Genomic DNA, 24,286 nt, shown 5'->3' on the forward strand with positions numbered 1-24,286 from the left:
CGGGCCTGATCAACATTTGGCGCATACACACAACAGAGAGTCACATCCCGGCCATATAACCGTCCCTCCACCGCCACAAACCTGCCCTCAGGGTCCACCACTTGGTTCAGCACCTGAAACGGTATCCCCGCTCTCACCCATATCAGTACCCCCCGGGCATAAGCTGAGTAAGTGGTACCAAACACCTGGCCCGCCACCTTTTTTGCAGTGCTGCACATTCCTGCTTCGTCAAATGGGTCTCCTGCAGCATGGCAACCTGGACCCCCCTCCGTACCAAATACGCATGTACCTTGTGGCGCTTGACCATAGTCCGCAGCCCTCGGACATTCCACGTCAGGCATTTTAAGTTAGGTAACGTCCCCATACTGATAGTGAACATTCCAAATCAAACAGTGCCAGTTCGTGCACACACCATAGCAGTTGCCCCCCCAAAACAAACATTGGAAAAGAAAACACCCCGAACCCCACTCCCCAGGACAGAGCCTACAAACCCAACGTCAGCCCCGGTCCAAACCTCAAACCAAACACACATCCGTCTAACCTGCGGTCGCCACCACAGAAGGCCTTAAGGGCCCTGGGGGGGTGATTTATCGCCGATCCCAGCGAGCGGAGCCCACGCACCGCGCTCCCATCCCGCCATGCCAAAGCGGCACCCTGCCCGGCAACCCACCCATCTCCAACAGGATACCACCCTACCAAAAACCGTGTCCAAGGTCCAATGATACATCAACCACAAAAAATTCCATCAGATGTCTGGGGGGTGACCACCGGCCCCTTCGAACTCTCCGCTTCCGAAAGGTCCTCCCCAGTCCTGCCACCTTCGTCGCCAGAGTCCGTCTCCGCCAGTTCACTACCCTGCTGTGACCCTGTAATGGCCGCCGTCGCCGCCAGAGCCTCTCTCTTGTCCGCAGCCATTTGGGCCTCCCGTTTCTCCCGCTGGCGCCTGTTCCGGGACCGGATCCGTTGAGATTGTCTGACCCGAGGCGTTTTAGTCCGGTCCCGTCTACTCCTGTGTTACCTATCTGTCCCGGCCCTGTACGATTCCAGCCACTGCCAAGCCTCGTCCGGGGACTGAAAGAAGTGCGTGGTCTCATCCAGGATGACCCGCAGCTTGGCCGGGAAGAGCAAGGAGTACTGGATGCCCTCTTCCCGCAGTTCCTTCTTCACCGCCAGAAACGATGCCCTATTCTTCTGGACCGCCTGGGTGTAATCCGGGAAAATCGTGACCCTGCTGTTCTCCACCTCAAACGGGCCCGACGCCCTAGCCCTCTGGATGAGGAGGTCCCGGTCCTTATAATGGAGGAGCCGCACCACCATCGGTCGGGGAGGGCGGCCCAGCGTTGGCGGGCGGCCCGGCACCCTGTGGGCTCGTTCCAGGGTAAAGAAAGGAGTAAGCCCCTCCGGTGCCACTACAGTTCGAAACCAGTTCTCCATGTAGGCCACCGCATCGTCCCCCTCAATTCGTTCCGGCAGGCCTACTACCCGCACGTTGTTCCGCCTATTGCGACCTTCGGCATCCTCCGCTCTTCGTTCCAGCGAATCCAACCGGGCTAGGATATCCGTGATCTTGTGTTCCGCGGTCACCACCGACGGTTTCAGGTCCGACAGGAGCTGATCATGGTCCTTGACCTTATCCGCCAACTTCGCATGGTCCGCTCGCAGTAGCCCCAGCCCCGTGGCGACTTGTGCAATGTCCTGCCGCAACGCCTCCTTGGTCGAGGTGATAGCGTCCAGTATGGCATCGAGGCCCCGATTCAGCCGCTGTTCCTGGTCCATCTGCGGGGGGGTCTCGCCCACCTGGGACAGTGCAGCCAAGTCCTCCTGTCCCAGCTCCAAGGCCTCCGATCCTCCCGAAGCCGCCATCTTAGGTAACTGCGTCACAGGCAAAGAGAGTCACCTAGTCCCAGCAGTTGCCGTGTGGAGGGTAGGCTTCCCAATAATGTTCAGGATCAAGTGCTCCCTCTGATGCCCGCCACTCCAAGGACCAAATGGGTTGGCACCATCCGGTTCGCACTCTTCAAATCCGGGGGGAGGAGGGGAAGAAGGAAGGGTAGCAGCAAGTAATCGTCCCCGATGCCCGAGCCGCGTCGGGTTCCCGGTCCCCCAATCTTCGGGACCGTCTCCACAGTCCCCACAGCGCCGATCTCACAGCAGTGGGACCCCCCTCCAGTCGGTGCCAAGACTGCTCAGTGTCGTCGTCCGGAGCCGTCGGTCCGCCCCGCCGCCATTTTCCTCACACTCTCGGCGACACCTCAGCTGTCGTTCATCGAGTTTTCCTCGGGGCCAGCGAACCCCTAGCAGCCAGCCACCGATGCCCAGTGGCCCCCCTACACTTCGCAGGGCAGAATCGTCGACCACGGGTCGCTCGGGGTGCAGGAATCAGGAGAATTAGCGGGATTCCGCGCGGAGCCACGAGCTCACGCCGCCATCCCGATCGGCGTCCAAGCCACGCCCCCCGTATGCATTATCATGGAACAGCTATTAGGAATTGGTTCCGCAAGCTGCAAACGGGCTCAGCTCATGCCAGAGCACCATCTCACATGATTCCAAGCACTCTGCCTTCAGGATTGTCAAGGCCTGCCATAGGAGTGACTGATAGGAATCTATGTGTCCATTTTAGGGTTAGATATAGGTATACTATATCTAAAGCAAAGGGTGATTACACCACCTTGCCCCAGCTGTCGTGCAGCCAGTTGTGTCAGATTTAGATGGCCAGCCAGGGGTGGCATAATACATGCTGCATCCCCTGGTAGGCCCTGGGTACACCTATGCCCTGAGTTACAGGGTCTGATAAGGTGGCCCAGTACCAATTGGTAAATGTACCTAAGGTACATGGAATCCATTTTACAGAGAGAGCAGTAGGCCTGGGGTCCTGATTGGCAGGGTCCCAGGCCAACTATGTCAAAAACCAGCTAAAACACAAGGCAAAAAGTTGGGGGCAACCATAGTCAGGAGCTACCCTCCTACAGAAACTATGTGAAATTACGGTATGTACTAATTGACACCATTGATTTCAAGCTTCAAAATAGGTTTGTGATAATGAGTGACTGGTGATGTAAGATATCTAGGCTATTTTGGTAATTCTCTCACTTTCATGGCCAAAAACCATTAGTGTTATGGAAACTATGTGAAAATACGGTTGGAACTGTCCCTCACATGATATAATGTATCCATGAGAGAGTTACATAATCAAATTTAAAATGTTTAGAAATATAAGGTTTTGTTTACCTCACCAATTTTGCAATTTGGAAGAAAATTCTTGACATTAATTCAATACATTGCCATGATCTGTTTTGAATTTTGTGGAATTACTGGGATAGTACCATATTCCGTATAACTTGGTCAACTTGGTAATAATAGTACTCTGCTCCACTAAGATTGTAAATGAGGAATGTACAGAAAGAGAGAAGGGATAATCCCAAAAAGATGTAATGCCATGTCTCCGCCTTAGCACGGGCCAGATTCTCACAACCCAAAATGGAGTCCCCGTAACACCAATCTTTCACCAATATACTAAAAATCTCTCAGTAATCCTACACCACTTCTCTGACGTTTTCCCATTTCCCACGTATGGAATGTGTAAATATAAAAATCCAACACACCAGAATTGGGTCACGACCTGCCAGATACATAGAATCTACAAAACTAAAAAATTACAAAAATTGGGATTTTTGATGGAATTGTGTCACTAAATGTTGGTTTTATCACAAATGTACATTATGTAATGTTTGCTTTTCTGTTGTTAGCACAGTACAAAACCTAGGAGTGGCTACTCCAGATAGGCCTCAACACAATCGTGTTGGCCTTCTTTTTAAACAATTGTAATGTTTTTATTTTTTGCTATGTGGTCTGTAATATATGAGTTTGGACCCTCATGTATTCTGTTTATGTTTTTTATCTACAGCCCTGACGAAGTTCTAAGAACGAAACGCGTTGGCTGTTGTTTTTACACTTTGGAATTATATCAATAAAGACTTTTGCAACGAAGGAACTGATTGAGCTTCATTATTATCTCTTGGATATCCTGGTAGTGCACAACTCCATTATCGTCAGTAACCCCTCTGACCTTGATGGTTAGAGTGAGAAGCCTTCTTTGTTTCCTGCGTGGCTTGCATTTGCCAAGGCCTGTTTGCTCAGATCAAGAAGCCGACACCGCCATCAACTAGAGCCTAGGTGGGACAGCTCGTGAGTGACTCCTGGTCATCGTCATCGTCGCCTGGTTCACGTGGCTGAAGAGACAAGCTTCACGTCATCGCCTGCTTGCACCCGACAACGCCTGGTTCCTTCCTGGTTCCACGCCGGTCACTGTCTAGTGACTGTGAACATTGTCCCCTCTGCTTTCAGGTCTTCATCACTTCAGATCCACCCTTGGATCCACCGGAACTCTTCACATCAGGTCGCCTGCAGCATCAACACTCCAAAGCTCCATCTGAACTCCTGCAGAATCCCGACACACTTTGAACTCCACTGCACCCGCTTCCTGTGGGTGAGGTAACGCTGGCACTCCGGTGCCCCCGAGTAGTTTAACTCTCCTAGTGTCCAGATTCCAAAGGGTTAAGTTCTAGACTGACCAGAAGACTTCCTACCTTTATCTTTAACACTTTTACGCATCCATTGATTTCAATGTGAACTGCTTTTAACTTTGCACACTGCAAACCAGATCCCGTGGGCCGCCTAGTTCCTAATCTTCGTTAGCACAGCATAGCCCCAGCGATTCCCAAGGCCCTAGGCCTTACTTCCTTTCGACTCGTGGTACTTATACCACTTCTTTAGTATATGGTTTTAGGGGCCACCCGGCCTATCCATATTTGTGCAACTTTTGTATACTTATCAATTGAATTGTTTTAACGTGTTTGCTTCTGTGCTCATAAAGAGTTCAGGGGACTATTTGTAGTAATAAATACATATATATTTTGAATATATATCCTGTGTGGTGTCCTTTCACTTGGTGTTCAAGGGGTTATATATGGTAATACAGCCGGCTTCACATGCCAAAAGAGTTTAGCCTAAGACTGCTTTGTCCACGCTACCACTAGGATAGCTGGTCTATAAGGTTGACTTACAACCAATCACCATAAGGGTTGTTTGGACTGATACAAGGTGGTCACTAGAACTAGTGAACATCATATATCAGCCAACTTCTCACAAACAGGTGCTAGATTCCTTACCTTAGATTAGATACCCCAGCAATACCAACCCCGGTGGTGGGTCTGCGAACCAGAAAGTCCTGGAGAACGGAACGGCTGAAAAAGCCATCTCTCCGGACTTGGCTGTCCAGGCAGTAGTGTCTAGCAAACATGTGCAGCGAAGCCAATGTAGCTGCCTGACAGATGTCCTGAAAGGGGACAGAAAGGAAAGGAGGTTTAGAAGAAAGAGCCTGGAGCTCACTCACTCTCCTGGCAGAGGTGATGGCAACCAGGAATGCAGTCTTAAGAGTTAGAAGACGAAGAGGGCAAATGTGAAGTGGCTTGAAAGGAGTGCACATCAAAAAGGTCAGAACCAGATTCAAGTCCCACTGAGGCATCACGAAAGGAACAGGAGGAAACATGTGAGTGATGCCCTTTAAGAATCTATTTACAACCGGGGACTTGAAAGAGAAGGCTCATCAGCAAGCCCTAAGAAGGCCGAAATGGCAGAGAGGTAGCCCTTGATAGTGCCCAGAGCAGAGTCCTGCTGGGCAGGAGAAAGAAGAAAGAGGAGAACCTCTGAAAGAGGTGCAGAAAGGGGATCCACAGCCTTGCTGTGCACCATGCCACAAATTTGTTCCACCTGCAGGCATATACCGTTTTTGTTGAGGGACGCCTGGCTGCCAGAATGACATCACAGACTTCAGGAGGCAAGTCAAATGGCCTTAACTGCCGCCGCTCAATCTCCAGGCATGGAGGTGGAGGCTGGACAGGTTCGGGTGGAGGACCGTCCCCTGCTGCTGTGACAGAAGGTCCTCCTGAAGAGGCAGAGGAATCGGGGGGTCGACTGACATGCTGAGTAGCTCGGGATACCAGTACCTTCTTGCCCAGTCCGGAGCCACAAGGATGACTTGGGCCCGGTCGCGTCTGATCTTCTTCACCACTCTGGGCAGAAGTGGTATAGGTGGAAAGGCGTACAACAGACCGCTACTCCACTCGCGACGAAAAGCGTCTCCGAGCAAGTGTCGCCTTGGAAATTCCAACGCGCAGAACTGATGACATTGCGCGTTCTCTTCTGTGGCGAATAGATCTAACCAAGGCTCTCCCCACTGCCGAAAGAGGCCTTGCACCACGTCCGAGATTAGACGCCATTCGTGATCCATCATGCACCGACGGCTGAGTTCATCCGCCCTGGCGTTTAGGGAACCTGCCAGGTGTTGAACCACCAGGGTCACGCCCTGATGTTCCAGCCATTGCCAGAGGAATGCCTTCAGTTAAGCCGGATCGCCCGCAGCTCAAGAAGGTTGATGTGGAGCCGGGACTCTGTCGGAGACCAGAGGCCTCTGATCTCCGCCTCTCCCATGTGGCCCCCCCAACCCAGGAGGGACGCATCCGTCACAACTACGTGCTCCGGTTGGGGTAGGGAGAGGGATCTGCCTCTGACCCAATCGCTGTCCGTGAGCCACCACTGCAACTGTCTCACAGTGCCCTCCGAGATCAGGACATGGTCAGACAGGTTGCCCGGATGCTGGGCCCACTGAAACTTCAGGTCCCACTGCAGAGCTCGCATCCGCCCCCTGGCGTGATGCACCAGAAGGATGCAGGAGGCCATCAGCCCCAGAAGCCGAACCGTCAACCTGAGCGAGACTCGGGATAAAGGCTGAAAGATCGGAATCAGAGCATGAATATCCCAAACCCGCTGTTGGGGAGGATAAACCAGAATCTGCGCCGAATCCAGAACCGCTCCGATGAAGAAGAGCTTCTGAGAGGGGCACAGGTGCGACTTCGGCACATTGATTGAGAACCCCAGCAGGAGGTCGGCCGTAGTCTGGAGGTGGCTGACGACTGTCTGGGGTGAGCCCGCCTTCAACAACCAGTCGTCGAGATAGGGGAAGACTGGAACCCCTGATCTGCGCAGATGAGCTGCGACAACCGCCATCACTTTCGTGAACACCCGAGGGGCGCTGGTAAGGCCAAAGGGGAGCATGGTAAACTGAAAGTGCTCGTGGCCTACATGAACCGCAGGTAATGCCAGTGGGCCGGCAATACGGGGATATGGAAATAAGTGTCCTGCAAGTCCATCGCTACCATCCAGTCTCCAGGGTCTAGGGCAGCTTAGACCTGAGCTAAAGTCAGCATCTTGAACTTCTCTTTCCGGAGGAAGCGGTTGACGCTCCGGAGGTCCAAGAAAAGGCACAGGCCTCCTTTGCCCTTCTTGGGTACCAGAAAGTAGTGGGAGTAGCAGCCACGTCCTACTTCTGGCCCAGGAACGCGCTCGTTGGCCCCCTTGGCCAAGAGGGCCATAACTTCCTCCTGCAGAAGTTGCAAGTGATCCCCAACATGCGGTGGCATGGCTGGAGGGGTTGTCTCGAAGGGGAAGGAGTAGCCCCTTCGGCTGATTTGCAGCACCCACCTGTCCGATGTGATGGTACGCCAGTGGAAGAGGTGATGGCGGACCCTGCCCCCCACTGGCGTTGTATGGTTCTGAAAGCTCGGACTAGGAAGGCTTTGAGGCAGATCCTGCGGGAGCGGGTGTGGACGGGAAACATCATTAACAACGAAGGCAGTACTACGCGCAACGTTTACAACGAGGCACTTACCACGTAAACGTCTTTCCAACGCGTATGCTTTCTACGATCCTCTTTACCACGACCAAAAAAAAAACACCGTAGGATTAAAAAGGGGGGTTGGAGGGGTCTCCCCCCCACAAAAAAACGATCCTGCCGTGCCGAAGAAAACAGCGTCGTAAGAGAGGAAGCAGAATAAACTTCCGCTTCCTCTTTACGACGTAAGAGCGACGTGGTAAAGATGATGAGGGGAAAACGAATTCCGTGGTAACGCATGCGTGGAAAAGGCATGCGTTGCAACGGAATTCGTGGTAACGACATATAACCGTGTGGACTGACCTGGCTGTTGTCTCCGGGCACCGCCGCAGCGGTTACCACGTCCGCGACTGCGTTGAGGTTGGTTCTCCAGCATGTGGCTGGCTGGACGTGCGGGGGCGCCCTGCCGTGGCTCGAAAGGGGCGAAAAGCAGACGTTTGCTGACGCTCGCCCGACAGGCCCGTAGCCCTGGAGTCCTTGAAACGTTCTAGCGCACTGTCTGCTTTGTCGCTGAAAAGGCGACGGCCATCAAAGGGCATGTCCATGAGCGTGGCCTGGACATCCCCCGAAAAATTGGCAGACCTCAGCAAGGCGTGACGGTGAACCACCCCCGTTGTTGCAATTGCCTACCCAGTGTTAGGAATTGTCCTGTCTCTGTGTCTATGCATGGGTTGGTTTTCCTACTATTGCATTGGCTTGCCCTTTAAAAAGGGGCTGGTAGCACTGGTCAGGTGCTTGGTTCCTTTCCTTGTCCCGTTTCACCTACCCGGATGAGCTGTTGTCTCGGACCTTACCCCCTCTCTAGTTCATGGAACTTTTGCGTTTTAGTTGTTGCCAGGCTTGGTGGTCTTTTCGGTCGCCCCGTGTTTTTTGTGCATTTGTCATCAGTGAGGCGGAGTTCTGCTGGGATCAGCTGCCAGACCTTTGTGGACTTCGCTGTTTGTTGGGTTCGAGAGACGAGGCCCCGGTGGACGCGCGGCTGCGTGTTCACCTTCGTTTTTTTTGTATCCATTCCGCATCGTTATGCAGAGTTTGGGCTGAATTACGAGACTGACTATCGGTGGATAGCGTCTTTGTTTGAACATTGCACATTGCAGGATAGTGGCCATGAATTTGCCTAGTTTTTGTACATACATGAGAGATATATCGAACTGTACTTTTTGCAACCTGAATTGAGGGTTTTTATGCCAAAAGGCTTTATCCCTCACATCGAGTCGAACTATGGAGAGAGGCATCATGTTCCAGTGACGAAATGGAGGTTTCAAGTGACTTCTGCTCCATAAACTGGTAAGAAGCCAATCTATTATTCTTGTGAGGGGCTTGCACATGTATGGGCACAGAGACTACTTTGCTTATGTTGTTACGCTCCCTAGTTAAGGATTATCTATTTTGTATTATAGGTGCAGTGTGAGATTCATGCACTTCGAGTGGAAGGACCCTGAGGACCTTAGAAGGGACGCTGTATTTCTCTTTTCTCTCTCTCTCCCACCCTCTCCTGGTGCTCGTGAGGCAAGTTCACTGTTCTTGAGTGTCCGTCGTTGCTACGGGGGTATTGGGGGGACTGGGGTTATCGTCGTTCCTGCAGTGTTGGGCATCGCCATACAGGTGAATGGTGACACCCACCGAGTCTGTGGTATCAAGTCCACACCGTATGGAATAGCGGGCTGCATCCCACCCTTCTGCTAGGGCTTGGGTAAATTTTGCCTGGACCTTCACCGGGCACTGCGGCAGCACCTCCGCAACCGTATCCCACAGAGAGTGGGTGTAACGGCCCAAAAGGCAGGCAGTGTTGACAGACCGCAGCCCCAAACTGAGTGAGGAGAACAGTTTCTTTCCAAACTGATTTTAACTTTTGGATTCCTGATTCGGGGGAGCGGTTCGGAATGCGGTCTGGGATGTAGAGGCCTGGATCACCAGACTCTCGGGTTGGGGTGGGTGGACAGAAACCAGGGGTCGTCCAGAGCTGGGCCACGTTCCGATCTACAGGGAGGTCTGTAGAGGGCTTGGACCAAGTGCCTAGCAGAACGTCAGTGAGGGCTTCATTGAACGGCAGTAGTGTCCGAGGAGCTTGCCTGCGGTTTGAGCACCTCAGTGAGGAGATTAGTCCTCACGGCCGCGACAGGGAGCTCAAGAGCTAAAGCCTTGGCCAACATCACGCTATAAGCAGCACCCTCCTTCGAAGCCACAGAGGGAGGAGAGATGAATCCAGTGTCTAGACCACTGGCCTCCCCCAGCTCTTCTGCCCAGTCCTGGCTCAACTGGCACTGCTGTGCCAGAGGGTCCTCAGACCCCTCCCAGTTCTCCCCTTCACCCGTGTCCTGAAACTCAGGCAAAAATGACGGAGCCGGGTCATAGATGATTTGCTCACCCATCGATGTCGAAGACGGCACCGCACCGGAATGGGGCTGAACCCAGGGCCGGCGTCGTCCGAAGATGGCGCCAGGAGCGACACCATGGGGGTTGGCACCAGCGGAGGAGTCGAAAGGTCGACTGGTGACGGCCCGGATCCAGGCCTTGATCCTGTGGGACCCTGCTGCGTTGGGACCAAAGTTGACGACGGCGCCGGGACCAAAGCACCCGCCGGGGCCGGAGCCTCCGGCCTGCAACGGCCCCCAGTCGGGATTGCGGGCCCGAAGGTGACCCGGCAACCCTCGACGGAGGGAAGTGAGTCCTCATGGCAATGAGGAAATCACAAATCTCCTCCGGCGTTGCTCACAGACCAGGGACTGGAGGGTATGGGCCTAGAGGCGGCACCTGCGGCTCGGGCGGTGTCGCCCGAGCCCTCAGCCGTGTCACGCGAGCGGCGTCCGAAGAGCAATGTCGTCTCTTGGACTCTTTCTTAGAGTGCCTCGACTTACCAGAGGACTTGGAGCCCGACGAGTGATGGCAATGACATGATGAGCGTTGACTGCGGATCCGCGACCAATGCCTCAACTTCTCGACCGGGAACTCGAGCGGCGCGGAGCCGACTACTGGATCTCGAGCAGCTTGCGGGACCGCTCCCACCTAGCCTTCGAGGTCAAGGCCTGGCAGGGCTCACAGGGCTTGAAGCCAGGCATCCCTATCGGCAACAGGAGTCGATGTTGACTCGAAAAGATTATCAAAAAGAGATCAAAAAGCTGGGCAAAAAGTGACCAGAGTACTGCTCTTCCCAGATCTGCGCTTGCTGGCGCGGAAAAAAGAAGAACTGAGATCAGCGCACGAGGGCTGCGTCTAAGTACTCTGACGACGTTATCCCGGCGATCACGATGCTAACGACAGACGCGGAACCGCAGACAACGCCTACCGACGCGCACGGATACTGCTACGCAAAACTTTCCGGATCCAGTCTGAAGCCTGGGGATATTCTAGGTAAGGAATCTAACACTAACCTGTTTCTTTTAGATATATTTGTTTACTTCTTTAAAAAGGCGCTGTAATTCACGAATCAATAATTGTTGACTTCACAAAGGTCATCCTCTAAGCAGACCATGCAGAGCTCGGAATGTTTTATCTCCTTCTCCCTGTTTATTCTGGAACTAAGAATGCATGTCTCATGAGCAGTGGGGTTACAATTTGGTTTCCCATGCTGCACATGCAGGGCTGAGAGTGTTCCCACATAAATATTTGGCACATGCCCATACAACAGAGATTAAACTCTGGGGTTTTATGAGGAGGCATCATGAAAATACCTTCATTCTCTTTCTGAATTAAATGAATTAAGAAAACCTAGTGAGCTTCAGATCTTAGCCTAAGCATACGAAAAAAACGGAACATATGACATGATGTGGGTGATACTTTTGAAGGCTGTACAAGGCACTTCCGTTGACAAGTCGCATATACAATGTTAACTGGTTGGGGCAGTAAGGCTGTTCAGCTTTTCCTTAGATGCCATCAAAAATTTCAACACATCATTTGACAGTTTCCTAGTGCAAAAGAGCAAATTGTCTTTAATGTTCCTTTGACATTTTCATAATGCCCTTCACAACTGCTTATATTGGTGGCAAAACAGAGATCAATGCCAGAAAAGCTGTGGTAGTAAGAACAAACTCCAGAGAATTGAACAGCATGTCGGGCCATATGTGCCAAACACCCTCAACATATCTTGCAGGAAGATAATATGGAAGAGTGTGGCACTTGAAAGGAGCCTCAATGAAATGAAATGAAATGAGGGTTTTTATAGAGCGCGTGCATGCTGTGGCGTCTTAGCGCTTAACTATCAAAAAAACAGAGTAAGGAGAAATGCAGCTGGTTATGTGAAGCTAAAACAGCCAGGTTTTGAGGTCCCTCCTAAACTGAAGTAGATTATTTTGGGATCTAAGATGCAGGGGGATAGAGTTCCATAGCTTCGGAGCTAAAAATCGGAAGCTCCTACCACTCCACTTCAGCGTCTTTATCCTTGGAACTATAAGTAAGGATGCCGAGGCGGAGCGGAGAACTCTCTGTGGAGCATAACGCTCAACATAGGGATGAAAGGTAGGATTTTCCTAAGAATTTTCAGGGTATAGAAACAGGAAGAGGTAATGCTGTTGACCTGATCTGATAGGGAAAGATGATCGTCAATTAGGACTCCGAGGTTTTTTACCTTTTTTACGGGTTGAGGGCAAGATTGTTACTACCTCCGTCTTCCCGGTGTTCAACTTTAAGCAATTGCTTGCCATCCAATTGATAATATGGCTCATGCATGAGTTAAAACGTGCTGCCACGTCCTCTGATATAGCAGTCAGTGAGACGACAATTTGCGTGTCGTCAGCATAGCATATGGCTGTGAAGACAAAGGAGCTAATAAGCTTTGCCAGTGGGGCTACATATATGTTAAACAGGGTGGGCGAGAGTGCCGAACCCTGAGGTACCCCACATGGTATAAAAAAAGGAGGGAGATTTGTGCTCATCTAACGTCACTGTTTGTTGTCTATCGGCTAGGTAGGATTGAAGAATGTCTGCGGCCCTATCTGTGATACCTATTTCTGCCAGCCGCTGAAGAAGTATATGGTGATCAACCGTGTCAAACGCGGCGGATAAATCAAGCAATATTAATATTGCCTTCCCGCCCTGATCTAGTTGCGCACGTAAGCTCTCAGTGGCTGCAATCAATACAGACTCGTGCTATGGCGTGGCCTGAAGCCGTGCTGTGCTTGGTCTAGTATATCGTTTGACTCTATAAAAGTTAGCAGTTCTTCATTTACTGCTCTTTCCAGAACTTTAGAGGGGAATTGTAAAGAAGTAATAGGCCGATAGTTTGCCATTTCCGAAGGGTCCAAAGTCTGCTTTTTCAGAATAGGTTTTATAATAGAGTTCACCAATACGTCGGGAAATGTCCTTGATCTAGAATGTTATTCAGAAGGGGTGTCAGGACCTTGGCAATGGCTTCCGGGGCCATATGAAAGACCATGGCTAGGCAAAGGTCCAAAGGGGAACCTGAATGAGTTGTCAAGATGAGTTTTTCAACTTTTTCCTGTGTGAGATGTCTAAACTATTTTAGGAACAATTGTGTGTTTGATGCGTCCGGCTTTCATTCGACTAATCTAGTCTCATTTACGTCAGTAGAAAATTCGTTGTATACATTTACTACTTTATCGTGGAAAAAATTGCCAAGTTTGTTGCAAAACTGACTTGTTGATTTAAAATGTTTAGTATTGGCAAGCTTGGATAGTTTAGAGACTGTCTTAAAGAGTTCTCAAGAGGTATTTTAGGAAGCCATAATTTTCTCAGTGAAATAGGTAGATTTTGCCTCGTTTATAGCTTGCTTGTATTTAGCTAAGGCATTTCCATAATGCTTTTTATCATATTCTGAGTATTCCTTTCTCCAGAGCCTTTCTTTGGCTCTGCAGATTTTTTAAAGGTCTTTTAACTTGGTGTTATACCATGGGGCCGAGGACAGTTTATTTTTGGCTCTTATACTAGTTTCAGGAGCTAGGCTTGTCACGGCCTGTTCCAACCAGCGATTGAGATGTATCGCAGCTTGGTCAGGATCGGTCTCCAAAATATTCTTCTGTAATTGCAGCGTGTTCTGGAGATCAAGAGGGTTTATTTGTGTCCAAGAACATGACATCTTTGGTATGTTTGTGCCAAAACTTCTATTTAAGGGACCGGTGGCATGGACCTTAAAAAAGACCGAACTATGGTCCGTCCAAGGTAAGAATAGTGTCTTATTAAAGTGCATCTGTGGGTGATTTGTAAAAATGCCATCCAGGGTGTGTTTACCTGTATGTGTAGGCTCAGTTACTATTTGTTTTAGACCTAGGCTAAGGAATCGGTCTGTTAGCTCCTTGGTGTCCATGTTATCAATGGCCTCTAAATGGAAATTGAAGTCTCCCAACACAGCAAAATTAGTGTGTGCCATACAGGATTCCATAACAGTCGAGATGGATTCAATGAACGCATTTCTAGGTCCCAGTGGTCTATATACTAGAAGTCCATTAAGGGACTCAGTACTGGTAGCTTTGAAAGTAAACAAAATAGCCTCTTCTTTAAAATGAGAAATCTCTGAGAAGATTGCTTTAATGTGTGAGCGATAGATAATAGCGACCCCTCCCCCTCTTTGTCCTATCCTGTCAATCCTATATAGATCATAGCCCGATGGTATGGCGACATTTAGGTCTGGTTCAGAAGCGGGATGAGTCCAAGTCTCTGTGAGGAACAGTATGTCTGGCGAGTACAACTCAATAAAATCAGCAAGTTCGTGCCTATGTTTAGGAAGTGATCTGGTGTTCAGTAGGACACCGAAACGTGTGTCGAACCGAGTAATGCCTACCTCTTCAGAGGGAGGAGATATAGAATGTTTTTTGTTAAAGGCAAGATTGCAGGTAGGGCAGAATAATGCCTGAAAGTCATTTCCTAGAGAGATAGGCTGACAAACATTACCCTTAGTTGTGTATTGCAAATTCAGCAGAGTCGACTTGGTATACGTTTTTCTTTAAATTTGACCAGGGGGTGTGGCGCATGGCGCGACCCGGCCCCGGACGGGCTTGCCTTTGGCACGCCACCGGCGCGCCCGCTGTGCGGCCACGAGAGCATTCGCTTTTATAGACTGCGGTGGAGGGAGAGTGCTCAGCGACTAGAGTACTGACCTCCCCAAAGATGGCGGCTCGCCCACAAAATGTGGGACCGTCAGGAAGTGAGTATTTAGTTAGGACGTGTGATCAAGAAACGGAGTGACAAAAAACAATTTAAAAGCTTTGAATTTTAAAAACTAAATTTTCCTTTTTGGCAAATAACAGGTACCCCCCAGCTGCTGTGTGACAGAAAACAATTTAAAAGCTTTGAATTTTAAATTTCCTTTTTGGCAAATACCAGGTACCCCCCAGCTGCTGTGTTCAATTCAATTCCCCTGCTACAACAAGCATTTGATAGCGCTGCGCGGTCGCAAGAGCATTTGCTTTTATAGGTTGAGGTGGAGGGAAAGTGCTCAGCGACTAGAGTGCTGACCTCCCCAAAGATGGCGGCTCGCCCACAAAATGTGGGACCGTCAGGAAGTGAGTATTTAGTTAGGACTTGTGGTCAAGAAACAAGAGTGACAGAAAACAATTTAAAAGCTTTGAATTTTGAAAACAAAATGTTCCTTTTTGGCAAATAACAGGTACCCCACAGCTGCTGTGTGACAGAAAAAAATTTAAAAGCTTTGGATTTTAAAAACGAAATTTAACTTTTTGGCAAATACCCGGTACCCCCCAGCTGCTGTGTTCAATTCTATTACCCTGCTACAACAAGCATTTGATAGCGCTGCGCGGTCGCAAGAGCATTTGCTTTTATAGGCTGAGGTGGAGGGAAAGTGCTCAGCGACTAGAGTGCTGACCTCCCCAAAGACTACTCAGATGCACCAAATGCTTGGAAGAAGACTATCATCTTCATGAGGATCTGTGGTGTTTACTCAATTTAATTATCTGGGAATGAGGGGGCAAGCCTGGCATTGATGTCGCACAAAGTCTTGGGGTGTACTGAATGACATATGAACCAGGCCTTGGAGTAGTAATTTAGGAATATAGATTACATAGCCTATTTCTACTGTCACTGTTATTTGATTACTACTTGTGGAGCTGGTCTGACAAATCCTGCAAAATCTCAAAAGGAAACTCCAAAAACAGGTCAAGCTCCACATCCTACAACCCGTGCTTTGCAGAAAAGACTACAGGTATCATGGGCATGAAGGATGCACTTTGTGGAGACATGTTGTAACATCTCTCACACACTGCATAGCGCAGCGACAAAGGTCATTTTGTGGCTACAAAGAGTTTTCTGTTGGATTTCCAGTTTTCTTGATCCATTTTGATACTTGCAGATAACTGAAAAGAGGAGGGAAGAAAATATTTGAAAGAACACATTCGACAAACAAGATCAACTAAGGAGAGACTTGAAGAAAAAACATTTTCACTAGTATTTTTTTATTTGGGATGAACAATTTATTGGTTTTTATGAGCAACAAAGTAAAACAGTGCACCACTGTGATATAAGACAGTTAATTACATTATCAGAATTATTTTCCCTTTGGGCCATGCTAACAGACAAGACCTATATTGCCCCCCCCCCCTCCTCACACCCCAGGATTTCCAACCCTCGTCTGTGAGTCATCAGCCTATCTAGCCCAGCGATTTGCCCCATATGTGCTCTTGTTTGACCAGAGAGCCTCTTGCCTCGTATACAGTTTTTTCATGAATGGTGCACCAGTCCACTCCTTTATGCGATTTCGTAATAGATCAAGATGTTGAGTCCTTCCATGCCGCTCACTAGTATTACCCAGATACAGAGCATAAACTACTACTGAAAGTGATTATTAAGAAGAGGACGTAAAGAACTGAAGGACGCTGATGGAATAAATGATTTGGATATTCAGCTCTGGTGGAACATATGGTGGCACTAATGGATAAAAACTTACAGTGATGGGACCACTGACTGATACTCAGAGTAAATGCGAAGGAGAGAAGAGTGATTCTACTCTTTATGTGAGAGATACCATGTCTAATTTTTTAACAGGGATCTATTTTAAATTATAGCAGTTTAAATCTTAAAGAGTGGCACTCTTGGTGAATAGGTGAAAAAGAATACTGGTAAACAAAATCTTTGGATGTATCTGCAAAGAGCCCAAAACTAACAATCAGGCTTACTGCCATCTTGATTTTTTTGTTGCAATTCCTGCTAGAAAAAGAATATGGGCCAGACAGTAACAAAACTAGAAATGCAGCTGATGTAATTTACCTCATGAAAGTTTTCTTCAGTTATCCCACTGTCTTCAATGTGAAGAATGCTGTTAAGGGTTTGCACATAGAGCAGATCAACCTCCTCTAGATCCTCCAAAGCTAGTGGGATGCAGCACAATTGTTTCCAAACCATTGGAGCCAAGTGAAGATCTAGAGGTTTCTTGGTACGAATAGCAACACCCATCAGAATGCCTAAGAACTTGAACTGCATGAGATGCTCATCTAGACAGGCTGAAGGATTCAGAAGGAACCTAGAAATACAAGTACCAATTTCAGTTTCAATTTCTGATAGTGGACATCACAATAAAGCTGCGGGGAAACATGCATGGTTAGTGTTAATTTAAGTACATTAATTATTCAATTTATTTTCATCCACATACCTAGTGTTTCAACAGCTATACAAATAATATACATGCTGTGGGAGCAGGGAACTGGACACAATCTAAAATGATAACCTCAGAGAGGTGTGAACACCATGGAAGCATAATAATGGAACATTAAAGTCCTTTCATATATGTGAACACTGTTGGTTTTTTTCTGAAAAAGGTTCATGTCACTTTCACTCAGGACTAACTTGGCAGAGGGGTAGGAAGCTTGACCTCATTTAAGCAGCTTGAACAAAGCTCATATATTTAAAATCATATACAACTGGGTATTTATCACAATCCCTCATAGGCTCAACTTTGCTTTCAGTATTTTGAATGTGTTCCACAGAAACTGCATTCTAAACACGGCATGCAAGAGAAAAAATTCAGCATCAATCATAATGAAATGTCACACAATTATTAAAGAGCGTAGACTCAGAGACACATCTTGTATTTAAAAGTTTTTAAAGCAAAATCAAGCCAATGTGAAGCAAGTAATTTATATATCATGGAAGGAGGTTCTGGGAAAGCAGATGGACGATGAAGGAGAAGTTATTAGTAACAAGGGCTAACAATACAGCAATGCGTGTGTTTGAGGAGCTCATGTTTAAAAAGTGACACTACATTTATTATATTTAAAAAATATAAGACTGAAAGGTCACACTACTGTTGGGATTGTTAGTGGAGAGGTATGTATGCTGCTGCATGTATTTTTGGGAGAAACCCAGAAAAAAAATAAAACACCTTTAAAATTTGGTAGCTGTTCTAGACACTGACACTGTATTGCAAACGTATTGCTGGCTCTCCTTGTGAGTGAAGCAATTTCCCTTGAATTACAGAAGGCGTAGATTTATTGTGAAGCTACTCTTCTTGGGAAGAAGGTGATGACCATTGATTGGGGAAATTATAATTTACTTTGATGTGTGCAAGGAAGCATCTAATTGTTATGTTATGTTATGTTAATATATATTTATTAAGCGCTCGTACGCCCAGGGGCTTCATGGCGCTATCGAGAAAGGAACACAACACAGATATAAAGTAAAACACAACTCAGCAGTAGGCCTGCATGAACAACCAGGTTTTAAGAGAGTGTCTGAAGCTGAGAAGGTCTCCAGTCAATTTCAATTGTAAAAGAAGCGAATTCCAGAAGGTGGCTGCAAAATGGTCAAAGCAGCAGCCACCAAGACGTTTCTTTTTGAAAGATGGAAAAAATCAATAAAGATTTTTGAGCAGAGCGAAGATTTAATGATGGGTTGTATCTAGAAACAAGGTCTTTTATAAATTTCGGGGCCGTGTTTTGTAAGGTTTTAAAAATAATACACCCAGTTATAAATGCAATTTGCTGCGCAACAGGTAACCAATGCAATTGTTTCAGACCAGGTCTAATAGATTGCCACTTTGTAAGTCCAAGAATAAGTCTAGCGGCTTGATTCTGGACCAGCTGAAGTCTTTTTTGCATGCCCGCTGGGAGTCCCAAATAGAGACTATTTGAGAAATCCAGTCGAGACAGAACAAGGGGGTAAACATCGTTTACAACAATGTTTTCACAACGCAGTACCTTTAGCACGCATCCCTTACAACGCAAGTCGTTACCACGACTTGCGCTGGAGGGCGCTAAAGGTTTAAAAATAGTTAATTTACTATCCCAACACCTTCCCTAGGATCCACGGGGACTGGTGTTAGAATAGTAAATTAAACTATTCGAAATCCGCACCCCCAACGCAAGTCGTGGTAACGGCTTGCGTTGTAAGGGATGCGTGCTAAAGGGATGCGTTGTGACGGTACGCGTTGTACCGTCATACATCCGAACAAGGGCGATGATGACCTGAGTGAGGGCGGCCTGCGTAAGAAAATGAGCTATTTTCCTTATTTTTTTAAGTTGAAAAAAACTGGCCGACACTACAGTACCTACTTGTCTTTTCAGAGAAAGATCCTCACTTAATGTTACCCCTAGGCTTTTAACCGAGGACGATCTCGTAGGTGGAGCCCCCATGCTAGAAGGCCAGAAGCATGGACTCCAACTTAATTCACTTTGTCCAGGCAAGACCAATTCAGTCTTGCCTGGGTTAAGTTTCAGATGATTAAGACTCATCCATCCCTGAATATGTGTCATGGTGTCATAAAATTCTACCACGAAGTCCTTGGTGTTCAGAGGAAAGATGAGTTGTAGATCGTCCGCGTAGTTATAGATGGTAACTTTAGCATTCCTTAGGGAGTACAGTAGTGGGCGAAGATACAAATTAAAAAGTAAAGGTGATAAAGAGGAGCCTTGGGGTACTCCACATGTGGTAGAAATAGTGGGAACTGTAAAAGGGCCCAATCTTACTGATTGCGTGCGGCCTGTGATAAAGGAACTAATCCAGCTCAAAGCGGGCCCCCTAAGGCCCGCTTGTTCGACACGGTTGACCAGAATGGAATAGTCAACCGTGTCGAATGCTGCCGAAAGATCGAGCAGTACCAGGGCCTGGTGGATGCCTTTATCAGCATTCCGCCTTAAAGTATTTTATCCCGCCAATATTACAGCTTCCGTTGAATGACACGAACGGAAGCCTGCCTGATTGGGTTCAAGATATTCCGTTTGTTCTATGAAATTATACACGTTTGCACAGATGTAGGCTTCCAGTAATTTAGATGTATAAGGTAGGCCTATATTTTAACCTAGTTTAACGGATCAAGCGGATCTGCTTCTACTTTCTTGATCAGAGGGATAAGCAAGGCCTTCTTAAGGCAGCTAGGGACTTTACCCTGTGAAAGTGATCCATTTAGCAGAGGGAGCACGCCCTCAGGAATGGCTGTCCCCACCTCTCTCAGGATGTGCGGAGGGCAGGTATCATCAGGTGAGCCAGATTTAACCCTTGCGAAAAGGTCAGACAAAATCTTTTCATCAATAGGAGGGAAGGTTTCTAATGTGTGAGGATTATAGTAAGCATCATCCAAAGGAGGGGGAGGTAGGGAGTTTAAGATACTCTGTTTTATAGTGCGAATTTTGTTGAAGAAAAAAGCATTCAGTGAGTTACAGAGATCCTGGGTGGGGGTAACCGATGGAGCGGTTCTATCACTACTGCTAAGATCATTCACAATATTGAACAGATCTTTCGTCTTATTTTGAGAGTTCAGTATTTTTTCAGAAAAATAGTCAGTTTTTTGTTTTAGAATGGTAATCTTTACGGGCCTTGCAATAATTGACTTTATCTTGTGTTAAATACCCAATTCTCCACTTCCTCTCTTTTTGACGCACTTCCAATTTTAGAATCTTCAAATGTGGAGTAAACCACTTATGTGCGTCATTAGGGCGGGAGCGGGGAAAGTTTATGCAAGGAGCGTAGACGTCAGCTGCCTGACGTAACCAATTAGAATAGGCTTCTTCAGTGGCATCGATGTCTTTGGCCATGGGAGGGAGGGACAAAGCCAAGGTGTCCAAAAAGGCTGATGTGTCTATGTCTTTCCATTTTCTAATTTTCCCACCTGTTTGAAATAGCTGCTTTTTTGCCCTTCTCAACGATAAGTGTAAAATGTATAAGAAAATGGTCTGACCAGATACAAGGAGTTATAGAGGAGATGGAGAGAGGGATATTCTGGGACCATATTTGGTCTAGGCTGTGCTCTTTTTTATGAGTAGGCGAATGAATCTGTTGTGTTAAGTTCAAATCTAAAAGTAAGTCCTTAAGTTCTGCTGCCTGAGCATCCAAGTCAGTAGCATCAAACCAAAAATTAAAATCATCCAGCAAAACAATTTTGGCGTGATTAATTACAAGGGAGGCTAATTGTTCTGCCAGTATAGCAGCAAAAGTGGACATGGATTGAGGGGGTCGATATATTAGGACCATTAACAGTGTTCCACTGTCAGTGTCCGTTTTAAAAACAATGTTCTCTGAACCTGTAAGAACAAGGGGCGGTAGTAGGGAAAACTTATGAGTATTATGAATAATGGCCACAACTCCACCATCTCTTTTGTCTGAAGATCTGTCAACATTTAAGATATAGTAATCCGAAGGAACAGTCGCCTAGATATCTGGTAGTGAGACCAAGTTAAGCCAAGTCTCCGTGAGGAGCAAGATGTCAGGTCTCTCAGATCGCAACATTAAGAAAATGTCCATATGATGTTTGACCATCGACCTCGTATTCAAATAAATGCATTTAAGCTTGGTCTGTGGTTCTAATGAGGATTGAGGACGAGTGCGAGGGCCGGAGTGGTTAACATTTCCGGCTGTATGCTTGGAGATACCAAAAAAGGCGGTGCGCTTGAGTACATGAGGGGGTAATGGCGGGCATAAGTTATCTAGGGGTCTTAATTGCATCAGATCATGAGAGGAGTAGGTGTAAATTTGACCAGGGGTTTTGGCCCCCGGCCCCAGTCGGCCGCGGACGGGCGCAGACGGGCTTGCTTTAGGCGAACCTTCGGCACGCCGTCGTCGCGCCCGCTGCGCCCGTCCGCTGCGCTCCCGGATGCACATTGAGTTTTAAGCCCTGCCTCCCGGAAGAACTAGACCGCTAGCTCCGGTCCAGCCCAACCCAAGATGGCGCCTCGCCTCGCCCTCCACGCAAACGGCACCGTCAGCCGCGGTGGAACGGGGCGGGGTACAGGTAAGGATAAACCACAACACAGTGCGCAAAATTAGTGAGTGCTTTTAAAATATTTAAATTAAGAAATAAAAAACAGCGCTGACATCTAAATCATGCCAGTACTGTCTGCAATGACAACAGGTAACTGTAATTGGTATCTACTTTCTATTGATTAGATTGCCAACATTATCCTTGGAAACTGGACCAAGATAAAAGAAAGCGACCTGCCCTCCTCAGAAGGTGGCACAACTATTAGACTTCCTCTCTAAAATATTCATAGAAGCTCCATGCTCCAAACACCTCAGGTAATTAGGAATCGGCCCTGAAAGACTTGGCCAACTAACAAAACTAGAGATAGAGACTAGATCAGGAATTCAGGGAGAAACTACACCCATCAACAAGAGGGAATATAAAGGCTAAGATAATGCACAAATATAGGTAATGCAAAAGCAATGTCAACTATGATAAGGTCTCAGTTCTGGTTTTGGAAACAACAGTTGTGGGGCTCAATGGAATGGTGTTCTTTGCATATTTCTATTGTGTAAGGAAAAATCAATATAAAAATTGATTAAAATAAAGTACAAGTTACTGACATTCAATAACAATCTTTCTGGTGGCTAATCTATCTGTCTGCAGATTCTGCACCTGCTGATTCCTCATAGATGTCAGACTGGGTCCAGAAATTGTGCGCCACCAGGCCCCATCCACCTCAGGACAATTATGTTAGTTCCGCCTCCTTTTTGCCAGGTCCTTGGAGGCAGTGACAAGATTAACAGAATGTGCAGTGTGTGGATCTATAGTGGGACTTTATTTGAAAAATAAAAATAAAATGTAGGATCCTTCACCAGAATGGGAAGGCAGGCGGGCATCGGTGAGGGATCTGCAGGTAGATGATATATCCGGCAGAAAGATTGGTAATGAACGTAAGTAACGAATAGTTTCTTACCTGTCGGTGTAGTTTTGCAGCTTGAAGAATTTTCTGGATTCACATGCTGTGCATTATTCCGCTCTCTAGTGGTTGGGTCCGGAATTGTAGAATTTCTTTCCTTTTTTGTTGTTGTTGTTGATGGGCGTCGACGTACCACCATTTGATGTCCTTCTGTGACGTTGACAGGCTTCCTCCGGAAGCTCCCACCTTTGGTCGCCATCTTCGGATTCTTTTCATATTTTTTACTCTTCCCTCCTATTGTCATCTTCCTTGGCAGAGAAGGGGGGGTTCGCTAGTGAATCCAGAAAATTCTTCAAGCTGCAAAACTACACCGACAGGTAAGAAACTATTCGTTTTGCAGCACGAATCTTTTCTGGATGCACATGCTGTGCATAAACTTTGTAGCGGTTTGCTAATCTTGTGGTGGCTGGGTGGAAGATTAACATTTGGTTTGTGATTAGATGTTGCAAGACCTTTTGTCCTACTTGAGCTTCTTTGTTCATTTGAATGTCCACACAGTAATGCTTTGTGAATGTGTGCACTGAAGACCATGTTGCAGCCATGTAGATGTCTTGAAATGGAGTGTTCGCTAGAAATGCAATAGTTGCTTCTCTCTTGTTGAGTGTCCCCGCAGGGCACATTGTAAGGTTTGTCCTGCTTGCCTGTGGTATAATTGTATGGCTTGCGCTATCCATTTTGCTATAGTGTTTTATGATTACTGGTCTTCCCAGAAAACTGTTTGCAAAGGACACAAATAACTGTTTTGTCTACCTGTATTGCTTAGTTCTTTCAATGTAGTACATGACCACTCTTCTTGCGTCATGTGTGTGTAAAGCTTTTTCCGCTTTGGTCTTTGGATTTTGAAAGAAACTTCATATTTGTATACTCTGATTTATGCGGAATTTTAATACCACATTTGGTATGAATTGAAGATTTGTCTTCATGACAATCCTGTTACTATGTATTTGGAAGTAAGTTTCCTGAAATGTTAGTGCCTGCAGTTCGCTAACTCTACGTAGGGATGTTATTGCCATTAAAAAGTCAGACTTAAGCGTGAGCATTCGTGGCGTTGCTTTGTGTAGTGATTTGAACAGTGCTTTCATCATCTGTACTAGAACTATGTTCAGGTTCCATGTTGGTGCTGGCACCATTTTTGGAGGTGCAATTATTTTTGCCCCTTCTAGGAACCTTTTGACTACATGTGAAGTGAAGAAACTTTTCCCGGTTTTGCCTCTTGTATACGCTACAGTTGCTGCTAAGTGTACTTTTAGTGATGTATAGCAGAATTTACTTTGTAGTAAATGTGTCAAGTACTTTAGCACAGTTCTTTCTTTTGTAATCTTCTTTGAAAGATGTTTTTAAGGCACCATTGAGTATATCTTTTCCATTTAGCTGTATAACATGTTCTTGTTGTTGGTTTCCTAGCTCCTCTTGTAACAGCAATTGTGCTTTCTGGTAGTTTGAGATGTGCGAATTCTAAGTCCTCAGGAGCCATGCCGTTAGGCCTAAGCTGTCTGGTTCTGGGTGT

The 24,286-nt window shown here is 47.2% G+C and overlaps 1 protein-coding gene across 9 annotated transcripts in view; it reads right to left on the reverse strand.

Annotated features, from left to right (window-relative positions):
- HERC1 (HECT and RLD domain containing E3 ubiquitin protein ligase family member 1) overlaps positions 1 to 24,286 on the reverse strand; it is a 2,101,515-nt gene that overhangs the window by 65,236 nt on the left and 2,011,993 nt on the right. For all 9 annotated transcript variants that reach the window (XM_086959402.1, XM_086959399.1, XM_086959397.1 and 6 more), the window contains exon 75: positions 16,901 to 17,153. In XM_086959402.1, coding sequence (XP_086815528.1) covers positions 16,901 to 17,153 — 253 coding nt within the window. The remainder of the gene's footprint in view (positions 1 to 16,900; positions 17,154 to 24,286) is intronic.

The sequence above is a fragment of the Lissotriton vulgaris genome, chromosome 2_2 (genome assembly GCF_964263255.1).
Source record: "Lissotriton vulgaris chromosome 2_2, aLisVul1.2, whole genome shotgun sequence".
NCBI lineage: Eukaryota > Metazoa > Chordata > Amphibia > Caudata > Salamandridae > Lissotriton > Lissotriton vulgaris.